At 40.4% G+C, this 12,482-nt stretch overlaps 1 protein-coding gene across 1 annotated transcript in view; it reads left to right on the top strand.

The window, feature by feature from the left end:
* LOC134349386 (zinc finger protein 346-like) overlaps positions 1-10,469 on the top strand; it is a 54,618-nt gene extending 44,149 nt beyond the window's left edge. The window contains exon 7 of the mRNA XM_063053605.1: positions 8,787-10,469. Coding sequence (XP_062909675.1) covers positions 8,787-8,862 — 76 coding nt within the window. The 3' untranslated portion in view covers positions 8,863-10,469. The remainder of the gene's footprint in view (positions 1-8,786) is intronic.
* The last annotated feature ends 2,013 nt before the right edge of the window (positions 10,470-12,482 follow it).

Raw genomic sequence — 12,482 nt, 5'->3', positions numbered from 1 at the left:
CAGCATCTATGAAGGTAAAGTGTGTTAATGTTCCTTCTCAAGTAGGAAATGAGCATTTAAAATGACACAGCAATGGTGATGATGGCATGTATATGGTGAACAACGAAATGTCTGTGATAAGGTGAAGCCAAGAGAAATAAATGATTAGATAGCATAGATGCTGGCTGAGTAATATGCTGATAATTGCAGCTGATGTCAATAGAGGTATGTGAATGAAAACAGCAGATAGGGGTGTTGGAACTCAGAGAACAGAGCATGGAAATTGCTAGTAATAGAATACTGAAACACTCAGATGATCATATCATAAGACATGGGAGCAGAATTAGATCATTTGGCACGTCATGGCTGATTTACTTAACCCTATTCTCATGCTTTGTACACCCATCAATCCACTCAAGCAATAGACTTTCCATTTTATCCATTACTGGATGCTGACTAAAAGAGACCACTTTGCTACTAGCAGAACCAGTAGTAACATCAGCAACTTTCTAGATTCTTTCTCTCCATGTAAATTGTACGAATGGTGAACGCAGGCAAGTTCAACGCACGCACAATGTCTTTATTTCGTTCACCACAATCGAAACGCTTAATTACGTCCAGTTTTACGCTAAGCGTAATGCCCTTACGAGCTCTCTTAGGCTTTTCTGATACCTTAGGACATATCTTGCTAACGGATGCACAAAATAAATTGAGATAAACCACAGATGCTCACAGGCACAGTTCAAAGCTATGGCAGCTTGATGCTGAGTGTAGTTCCCGGGGAAGGGGCTTGGCGGCGCCACTCTTGCTACTGGGGATACGCGCTGCCTCTATAAAGACTCGCTGCAAAACAAACACTGAACGCTATTTTTGCTTTTTGCCTTTTTTGGTGAAAGTGAAAATCCTCTTCGGATTTCTTTCGGTTAGCGAAAACAGGTACTAATGTAGGTCTTTTGTAAAAGCGAAGTGGCGTAAAGCAAATTTTCGAAAAGCACGGGATACCTGTATTCCATCTGCCACTTCTTTGCCCATTCTCCTAATCAGCATAAGTCCTTCTGCAGACTCACTGCTTCCTCAGCACTATCTGCCCCTCCACTTACCTTTGTATTGTCCACAAAACCTGGCCACTAAGCCATCACTTCTGTCATCCAGGTCATTGATATATATATATATTTCTGTTTATACTATATATATATAGTATAAACAGAAATGGTCCCAACACCAACCCCTGCAGAGCACCACAAGTCACTGATAGCCAACTAGAGAAGACCTCCCGCCCCACCCCCTGCTCTTTGCCTCTTGCCGGTCATTCGATCTTCTATCCATGCAGTTATCTTGCCTGTAATACCATGGGCTCTTACCTTCTTTAGCAGACTCATGTATGGCACCTTGTCAAATGACTTCTGAAAATCCAAGTACACGACATCCACTGACTTGCCTTTGTCTATCCTACCTGTTATTTCCTCAAAGAATGCCAACAGATTTGTTAGGTAGGGTTTCCCTTTAGACGTATTGGACAACCTCAACGATGTCTTCACATCCCACATATGTTCCTTGTGTCTTAGGTTTGGACCTTGGACTTCAGATGTCTTAAAGCTGTTTTTACTTAGTAAAGTGGAGATTCCTATCCATGATGCTTAGCTTTTACAATTAATTAACTAATAAAAGAGCTATTGTTATCAAACCAGTCCTTTGCTTTCTGGGAGGCAACACAAATGTCCTGTTGTATCCTTCATGAAGTGGAATGAATGCAGGATTAAACGTCTGGCTTTACTGTTTATAAACAAATGTCCATCTATCTTTAGTGTTTTTAAAAGAAAATGTAAGGTGCTCTAGGAACTCTGGGTCAAGCAGCAGATGGGGAGAGAAAAGGAAAGTCAGCAAGTTTAGTTGAGACTCCACCACTTTCATCTCCTTCATGTGCTCATCATCTCCCTGTCTCCTTGCTAGTCTCTGCCTTACCCTTCCCACTCACCTTTTTATACTGGTTTTCTCCACGCTACAGTCAATTCCACAATGCTGGGTCTTGACCCAAAATGTCAACTATCCCTCTGCATTTCATGGATGCTGCTTTGACACCCTGAGTTCTTTTATTAGTTTGTTTTGATAACATTGTCTGCAGTCTCTTGTGCCTCTGTTACTGAAGTATTTGTCTTTGCTTCTGGTGTGTCTTGCAGCTACAGTATATTACACTTTGGCTTTTAATTCTTCAAACAAAGCTTTAGTTTAATGACTCTTTGTACTCAGTGCCAAAAGGTACCATATGCTGTTTTAACTGACTTTTCAATTTTCCCTCTTGTAATGAAGAACTTGTGAATATCTTACTAATTTAATTCTGTGCTATTTATGAATTATCCTCTTTCAGTGTATTGTTAGCCAAATCCTCCTCTCTAATAAAGCTGAGGCAGAGTACTAACTTTAGAATTTTAGATGGATGCTGTCCTTAGAAAAATTTCTTATTGATCTTTAGTTAACCATATCTTTGTTGCTGTTTTCACTTCTGTTCCATTTTATTTTCCTTACTAAGTTTGCTATTTTTTTCCATGATTCACTGCTTTCCTGTTTAATTTTCATTTGTGTTCTTTGTATCCAGCTGAACACTCAATTGTTTTATGGAGCTGGCACTCTTCATTCCTTTGGTCTTCCAGGGAGTGCGAGATTTGTACGCCCTTTCCCCCTTCATTTAGGTGCCTCTTTGATTTAAAGTGTCTCACCTTTGCAGTATCTTTATTGTACATGTACTACTTTTCCTGATTGATTTTGTTTATCTTTCAATGCACCTGAACTTTTCTACACCAAATGCTGGTTGTGTTCAATTTTTCCAAATCTAACCCACTGAATATATGCATCATTTAATTTATTGTCTTTTACTAGAAAGATCAAGCAAGATCTCTTGTACACACTTAAGATCATTAGAGCAGAATTAGGCCATTTGGCCCATCATGTCTGCTGTGCCATTTCTTCGTGGCTGATCTGTTTTCCCTCTCAGCCCCAATCTCCTGCCTTCTCCCTGTATCCCTTAATGCCCTGAGGAATCAAGAATCTGTATCAACCTCTGCCTTAAATATAAGCAATGACTTGGCCTCCATTGCCGATGAATTCCACAGGTTCACCACTCTGGCTAAAGGCATTCCTCCTTATCTCCATTCTTAAAAAGATGCCCTTCTATTCTGAGGCTGTGTCCTATGGTCTTAGACTTTCCCCACCATAGGAAACATCCTCTCCACAGCCACACTATCAAGGCCTTTCACCATTCAATATTTTCAATGCGGTCACCCCTCATTCTTCTAAATTCCAGTGAGTACAGGCCCAGAGCCATTAAACGCTCTTCATAAGACATGTCTTTCAATCCCGGAATCATTTTCGTTAACCTCTTTTGAAGCCTCTTCAACGTCAACACATCTTTTCTTAGATAAGGGGCCCAAAACTGTACACAATACTCCAAGCGAGGCCTCACCCGTGCTTTGTAATCCCTCAACATTACATCCTTGCTTTTCTATTCTCGTCCCCTTGAAATGAATGTTAACATCGCATTTGCTTTCTTCACCACCAACTCAACCTGCAAATTAACCTGCAGGGAATCCTGCACAAAGACTCCCTTTGCACCTCCGATTTTTTAAATTTGTCTCTGTTTAGAAAATAGTTAACCCTTTCATTTCTACCAAAGTGTATGACCATACACTTTCCAACACTGTATTCCATCTGCCACTTTTTCCACTCTCCTAATCTGTCCAAGTCCTTCTGCAGCCTTTCTACTTATCAAAACTACCTGCCCCTCCACCTATCTTCGTATCGTCTGCAGTCTTGGCCACAAAGCTATTAATTCTGTCATCCAAGTCATTTATATATAATGTTTAAAAAAAAGCGATCCCAACACAGACCCTTGTGGAACACCACTAGACATCGTCAGCTAACCAGAGAAGGCTCCCTTTATTCCCACTCTTTGCTCCTGCCAATCAGCCACTGTTTTATCCGTGTTAGTATCTTTCCTGTAATACCATGGGTTCTGAACTTGTTAAGCAGCTTCATGTGTGGCACCTTGTCAAAGGCCTTCTGAAAATCCAAGTACACAACATCCACAGGTTCTGCTTGAATTCCAGCAGATTTGTCAGCAAGGATTCCAGCAGATTTGTCAGGCAAGATTTTCCCTCGAGGAAACCAAGCTGACTACAGCCTATTTTATCATGTGCTTCCAAGTGCCCCAAAACCACATCCTTAACAGTAGACTCCCAACAGCTTCCTAACCACTGATGTCAGACTAACTGGCCTATAGTTTCCTTTCTTCTGCCTCTCTCCCTCGTTGAAGAGTGGAGTGACATTTGCAATTTTCCAGTCTTCCCGAACCATGCCAGGATCAATTGATTCTTGAAAGATCCCTACTAATGCCTCCACAATCTCTTCGGACACCTCTTTCAGAACCCTGGTGTGTATACTGTCTGGTCCAGGTGATTTATCTATCTTCAGACCTTTCAGTTTCCCATGAATCTTCTTATTTATGGCAACTTCAGACTTTCTGTCCCCTGACGCTCTCAAACTTCTGGCATACTGCTAGTGTCTTCTACAATGAAGCCTGATGCAAAATACCAACTTTGTAGTTATTCTGTTTGTCTGCCATTTCCTTGTCCCCCATTACTATCTGTCCAGCATTTGTTTTCCAGTGATCTGATATCCACTCTTGCCTCTCTTTTACACTTTAGGCATCTGAAGAATGTTTTGGTATCATCTGTAATATTGGCTGGTCTATCTTCATATTCCTTTTTTTTTCTTTCTTAATGACTTTTTTTGGTGCCTTCTGTTGTTTTTATGTAAACTTCCCACTAATTTTGCTCTATTATATGCCCCCTCTTTCCCCTTTTATGTTGGATTTGACTTCTTGTTAGCTGCAGTTGTGTCATCTTGCCTTTAGAATACTATTTCATCTTTGAGTTGTATATATCCTGCACCTTCTGAATTGCTTCCAGAAATTCCAGCTATTGCTGCTCTGCTGTCATCCCTGCCGGTGTTCTTTTCCAATCAATTTTGGCCAGCTCCCCTGTCATTCCTCTGTAATTCCCTTTACCCCATTGTAATACTGATACATCTGACTTTAGCTTCTCCTTCTCAAATTGCTCAGGGGTTTCCTTCTCCTCCTCTCTATTACATTTCCCACCCCTAACCTATATTAAATGAAATTTTCCCCTATTGGTTTGATCCTTGCACATTAATTTCTTTCTTTTAAGTTGTGTTTAACCAGGGTATAACAGTACCTTTTCTGCTTTTTAATGCAAATGGATAGATTTTGACATTACCTTATGCAAAGCTGCAAGTTTACCAGCATCTTTTGAGCATTTTGCCAATATAGTTGAAGTAATTTTGTTTAGTTTTCCATGGATACAACAATAACTGTTTCATTTCACTTTTTTTGTTTAGGGAATAGTGAGGTTATGCATATTGCTGGCTAAATATTTTACATGTGGTTGCTAATTTATCAATAGGACATAGGAGCAGAATTAGGCCATTTAGCCTATCAAGTCTGCTGTGCCATTTGATCATGATCATGGCTGATTTATTTTCCCCCTCAAACACCATTCTCCTTCCTTGCCCTCATAAACTATAATACCCTTACTAATCAAGAGCCAATCAAGAATTTATTACCTTAATAAAGCTAATATCTGGATTAAGGATTAGAATATAAAAACAAGGATGGTAATGCTGAGGTGTTATAAGCATTAGTCAGACCACATTTAGAAACATAGAAAACCTACAGTACAATACAGGCCCTTCGGCCCACAAAGTTGTGCTGAACGTGTCCCTACCTTAGAAATTTCTAGGCTTACCCATAGCCCTCTATTTTTCTAAGCTCCATGTACCTATCCACGAGTCTCTTAAAAGACCCCATCGTTTCCGCCTCCACTGCCGCCGTAGGCAGCCCATTCCACGCACTCACCACTCTGCTTAAAAAACTTACCCCTGACATCTCCTCTGTACCTACTCCCCAGCACCTTAAACCTGTGTCGTCTTGTGGCAACCATTTCAGCCATGGGAAAAAGCCTCTGACTACCCACACGATCAATGCCTCTCATCATCTTATACACCACTATCAGGTCACCTCTCATCCTCCGTCGCTCCAAGGAGAAAAGGCTGAGTTCACTCAACCTGTTTTCATAAGGCATGCTCCCCAATCCAGGCAGCATCCTTGTAAATCTCCTATGCATCCTTTCTATGGCTTCTACATCCTTCCTGTAGTGAGGCGACCAGAACTGAGCACACTACTCCAAGTGGGGTCTGACCAGGGTCCTATATTGCTGCAACATTACCTCTTGGCTCCTAAATTCAATTCCACGATTAATGAAGGCCCATACACTGTATGCCTTCTTAACCACAGAGTCAACCTGCACAGCTGATTTGAATGTCCTATGGACTCGGACCCCAAGATCCCTCTGATCCTTTATGCTGCCAGGAGTCTTTGTGAGAAGTTTTGGACTCCTTTTCTAAGAAAGGATATGCTGACATTGGAGAGGGTCCAGAGGAGATTCACGAGGAATGAAAGGATTGTCATTTGGGGAGTGTGTGATGACTGTGGGTCTCTACTTGCTGGAGTTCAGAGGAATTGAGGGTGGGGGATATATTGAAAGGTCTGGATAGAATGGATTTAGGGAGGAAATTTCCTATAGTGGGAGAGTCTCAGATTGGAGAGCACAACCTCAGAATAGAGGGACATCCATTTAGAACAGAGATGAGGAAAATTTTTCTTTAGCCGAAGGGTGGTGAATCTGTGGAATTATTTGCCACAGATGGCTGTGGAGGCCAAATCGTTGGGTATATTTAAGACAGAGGTTGATAGGTTCTTGATAACCAAGGCGTCAAAGGTTATGGGAAAAAGGCAGGAGAATTAGTTTGAAGGATAATATATCAGCCATGACAGAGTGACATAGAAGACTTGATGGGCCATATAGCCTAATTCTGCTCCAAGGTCTTGTATTTAAGGTGAATGTTGATGGGTTCTTGATTACTGTGTCAGGTTATGGGGAGAAGTCAAGAACATGGGGTTGGGAGGGATAATAAATCAACCATCATGGAATGGAGGAGCAGATTTGATGGTTCAAGTAGCCGAATTCTACTCCAATGTCTTATGGTCTTGTAGATTGAAGAGATTTTCACCAACTTTTAATATGCACATATTGATATATATATAATATATTACTCTATATATGTACATTTAAATAAATTTGATAAGAATATTTAAAACTTCATAGGCACACTCTAATATGGGTAAGAACTGTTCCATTGTTCTGACTCTCACAGCTATCTGGACTATTCCTCTTCTCACCCTGTCTCTTGCAAAAACGCCATCCCCTTCTCGCAATTCCTCCATCTCCGCCGCATCTGCTCACAGGATGAGGCTTTTCATTCTCGGACGAGGGAGATGTCTTCCTTTTTTAAAGAAAGGGGCTTCCCTTCCTCCACCATCAACTCTGCTCTTAAACGCATCTCCCCCATTTCACGTACATCTGCTCTCACTCCATCCTCCCGCCACCCCACTAGGAATAGGGTTCCCCTGGTCCTCACCTACCACCCCACCAGCCTCCGGGTCCAACATATTATTCTCCGTAACTTCCGCCACCTCCAACGGGATCCCACCACTAAGCACATCTTTCCCTCCCCCCCTCTCTCTCTGCATTCCGCAGGGATCGCTCCCTAATCAACTCCCTTGTCCATTCGTCCCCCCCATCCCTCCCCACTGATCTCCCTCCTGGCACTTATCTGTGTAAGCGGAACAAGTGCTACACATGCCCTTACACTTCCTCCCTTACCACCATTCAGGGCCCCAAACAGTCCTTCCAGGTGAGGCAACACTTCACCTGTGAGTCGACTGGGGTGATATACTGCGTCCAGTGCTCCCGATGTGGCCTTTTATATATTGGCGAGACCCGACGCAGACTGGGAGACCGCTTTGCTGAACACCTACGCTCTGTCCGCCAGAGAAAGCAGGATCTCCCAGTGGCCACACATTTTAATTCCACATCCCATTCCCATTCTGACATGTCTATCCACGGCCTCCTCTACTGTAAAGATGAAGCCACATTCAGGTTGGAGGAACAACACCTTATATTCCGTCTGGGTAGCCTCCAACCTGATGGCATGAACATCGACTTCTCTAACTTCCGCTAATGCCCCACCTCCCCCTCGTACCCCATCTGTTACTTATTTTTATACACACATTCTTTCTCTCACTCTCCTTTTTCTCCCTCTGTCCCTCTGAATATCCCCCTTGCCCATCCTCTGGGTCACCCCCCGCCCTTGTCTTTCTTCCCGGACCTCCTGTCCCATGATCCTCTCGTATCCCCTTTTGCCTATCACCTGTCCAGCTCTCGGCTCCATCCCTCCCCCTCCTGTCTTCTCCTATCATTTTGGATCTCCCTCTCCCCCTCCAACTTTCAAATCCCTTACTCACTCTTCCTTCAGTTAGTCCTGACGAAGAGTCTCGGCCTGAAACGTCGACTGCACCTCTTCCTAGAGATGCTGCCTGGCCTGCTGCGTTCACCAGCAACTTTTATATCCATTGTTTTATATGCATTCCATTATGCAATAACAAGATAATTTCCCAAAATATGTAATTTGGACTTTTCTAACAAGATCATAGTATTTGTATTTAGACTCGTGCAGTGTTTTGACAAGAGCTTAGATTAGTCTATTGCCTAAAAGGAATTGTGTGATAATACTTTGCAAGAACGATTCTAAAAGCTGCTTTTCTGTGTTTACCGTAACAATGAATGCATGGGCTTATTTTAATTTTTTTCTCTGTTTACTTCTTGCTTTTTTTTAAGCTTGAAACCTAATGAATTTACTGCTGCAGAAGATAATGAAGAAGGCCTTGAGTTATTTAAAGAAGATGTCATCTAATAGTGTTGGCATGGTCATCACTGGGTCAGTCAGTGAATGTTACTCAGAATGGAGGCCAGTTTGCCTATGTTCATGTTTGGATCTGCATAATTTTAAGCAAGACATTTTTACTGAAACAGTCAATAATTCTGAGCTCTAGGATGCAATGTATTTTGTTCTCAGATTTTATGTTCATTAAAGTGACTGAAGGTTTCAGACTAAGAGAACTAGGTTTAGAATAGTAAGTGGTGCTGTAGTCATGCTTTATTGGCTTGGTTTGTTAATAACTGAGAAACTTGTACCCCTACCTCTTGCACAGTTTTGTTTCTTAAATCTCACCTGTTAAGTTGGTGAGTTCTCTAGGGAATGATATATGAACCAGTGCTATAGAAGTGCTGTTGCAGATTATTGCAACGTAACTAATTTGGTTGCCCTTGAATTGCAGCCTAGGTGAGATGACAATCTCTGACTTGTAATTATAAATTATTACAAATATGCTCAACAATGGAATGTAGTTTTGTCACTACCATAATTAATGAACGTAATTCTGACAGTTTTGTCCTGGGTGTGTCTAACAAGCATTTCTCTGATCCTTGAATAATTGAGGAGCCATTTGATGGCAGTTGAAAATGCAGATTCTTTTATTGCACGTTACTGAGCCCGCAAACCAATTTGGAAATTGCTGATGTAGATGCTGTGTATATGATTGCAATATAAATTCTACTCTGGAAATACCTGAATGTGTCTATATCTGTCTCATTGCTGTGTTTGACTTTTGAATGGCCACTCTGGTCTGGGTGTGACTGATGATCATATAGAGCTAATTATTGTAAATAATATTAATGTGATCTTTTCAAACTGATGAAACAACATGTGAAAATGCATTCATTAGTAACTATTTACATTTACGCAAATAGTTCAGTGAAGGATCTGGTAAAAAAAAACATAGCATTCATGATTTAATGTTACATTTAACAAAAATATTTTTGATGTTTTAATTGTCCTGTTGATTTGAGTTTGTACTTTAAATTGGCAATTTAGTTGTAGAGAAAACCAAGGCTGCAGTTCAAAACTTTCTTTTACCTTGTTTGTCAATAAATTTTGTCCACTTTGTAGCACCTGCAAGACTACCCTGAACTCAGCAATCCTAATTGAAACATGTCTCAAAATTAAATATTCATACATTTCCAGACTTGAACATTTTTTCCAGAGTGCATGACCTATATTGGGGAAAATGGGGAGAAGACTAGAAGTTAATACAGGTGTAATGAATGTTAAATGTTTAGAATGGCATAAAATGTTTGTCTTCTGATGCTATATTTTATTGTGTATGCATTTGCTTTTTTAAAAAAATGAATTTGGCTGAAACTGGGCAGAAGAAGAGAAGCTGCTTTAATTGTCATTGTAATTGAAAACAACTGAATTGTGTAGAGATATTGTGCAAGGATGGAACCGGGAGCTCAGTCTATTCTATTGCATCTCTGTAATTTGAGCTTTTTAAACACTTAGTCTTGCATTTTTTTCTTTGCTTCATCTCGATAATTAGTTGGACCTCAAGAGATTTGTTGAAAAATCTGTGACCCTTGACAATTTTGTATCTTTACTCTTCTCGTATATAATAAATGTCAAATTTCACTTTCAAAATCTTGGTCTGTTTTCTTTTACCCTGAATATCTGTTTTTCTGTTTGAAACCTCTAACCATCAGCAATGCTCTAAATTTTCTGTATTCTACATTTGAAAAAGCCTTTTATTACATTTTTTTAAAATTACCATTACATCAAAGTTAAGTTAATTTTGAGGGTGTGCAAGCTGCAAATTGCTTGACATAATTTCTGTAATCCATTACAAGATGTAAGCCATATCATGGATACAAAATCTTCAATCATAGCACTTGCTATTCATTGTTAGCAGTGTTGCACCCGAGTTAAAATTGTGGGCTGAATTTCCATTCCAGGGTTTAAATATGAATTTAGTATACAGTACTGTCAGCCTGCATCTTCAGTAATCTAACCATTAAAGTCAAGGCCCCATTGGATGGATGTAACAGATCCAACAGACCTGTTATTCAAAGAATGACGAGTTCTTCCCAATATCATGCAAAATTTAACCCAGAGGCATCATTGCACTTAAAAATGAATTGCTTTGGAAATCCTGAAATAAAAGGCACTTTAGAGAACTGTCAGGATAATCCATTTTTTTGGTGACACTGTCAAGTTACAATGCTAGAGTCTTAAGAAATCGTCATAGTAAATCAAAAAGTCACAGCTTCAACTGCTATTAACATTCTTTTGAACAACTGGTCAATTTTAACTAGAGAACTTTCGAACAGCTTCAGCAATCCAATTTTGAGGTATTGCAGCACGATTGTTGTATGGTGGGAAGCCTATTCTTTGACTCAGTCTGGGAACTCCATGAGGGGAGAAAATATAGGAAGTGGGAGAGGCGGGTCTAAGTGAATTTGGCAATAATTACTTGCCCTTGTAATTCTTTGATAAGGCAGAAATGTTTGGGGCAAACAGTTAAAAGTTGGCATTAATATTTTTCAAAATATGTTTTTTTTTTCCAAACTTGTGTTTCCTTATAGATAATGAAAGCATTAGTCAGAATCTTCAATTATGTCCTTTTCCCCCACATTCTATCCTGAAACAGCACAGCCAAAAAAATAAAACCAAAACTTTCCATGCCAAGCATCTGAAAGGAAGAAAATGATGTCATCAGCACATGTAGGTGCTGGCTATACAAATCATCCGAAAAGTTGTAGGGAGTCTGCCATCAACCATCTTTTCAAACTCATCAGGAATTCGGATAGACCTGAAGCACTGATAGGTCAGGTACTCTCTAGCATTTAAGCAGTGAACATGTTAATCACCATGGTTTAAGTATTGGGAAATGCAATTAGTATTGAAGTGTTGATTGACATAGATGTGGTAAGTGGTTTGTGTGTACTGAGATAGAATGAAAAGCTTTCTTGTGTGCAGACAAAATCATTTCATACATAAAACCATAGGGCATAGGATCAGAATTAGGCCTTTTGGCCCATTGAGAGAAGGGGAGAAAATGCAGAATATAGTGTTATGATTATGGAAAAAGTGTAGTGCAAATAAAAAGGACTGTACTGAGGTAGATTGAGAAATCAAGAGTTTATCTTCAACATATAGGAGCTCTTTTTAAGAATCACAACAGCAGGATTGAAGCTGTCCTTGAGCATGATTGTACTTTATCTTTTGTGTAGTGGGAGGGATTTGAAAAGAGAATGATTGGGCTGGGATTAGGTTGGCTACTTTCCTGAGACAACACAATGGAAGTGTGGCTGCTTTGCATGATGGACTGGGCTGCATTCTCAACCCTGCAATTTCCTGTGGTCTTTGGCAGAAGCAGTTGCCATACCAAACTCCGTCAATGGGGACATTCCCAATCTATTTAGCCTTTTGAGGAAGGAGAGGTGCTGATGTGCTCTGATGGTCAGTGTCCTCGTGGCTAGACCAGGACAAATTGTCATGAGAGTAGAGCATGGGCTAATCATGCATCCCATACTAAGCATAGCATTCAATAATATTGTTCCCTCAAAATTAATAAGCTCCCAAGATCTAGGCCTCATACCTCCTTGCACAACTGAATCCTTTTATTTCCTCACTTGCAC

This window comes from Mobula hypostoma, chromosome 7 (genome assembly GCF_963921235.1).
Source record: "Mobula hypostoma chromosome 7, sMobHyp1.1, whole genome shotgun sequence".
Classification (NCBI taxonomy): Eukaryota; Metazoa; Chordata; class Chondrichthyes; order Myliobatiformes; family Myliobatidae; genus Mobula; species Mobula hypostoma.
This window is presented reverse-complemented; position numbering and strand designations above follow the sequence as displayed.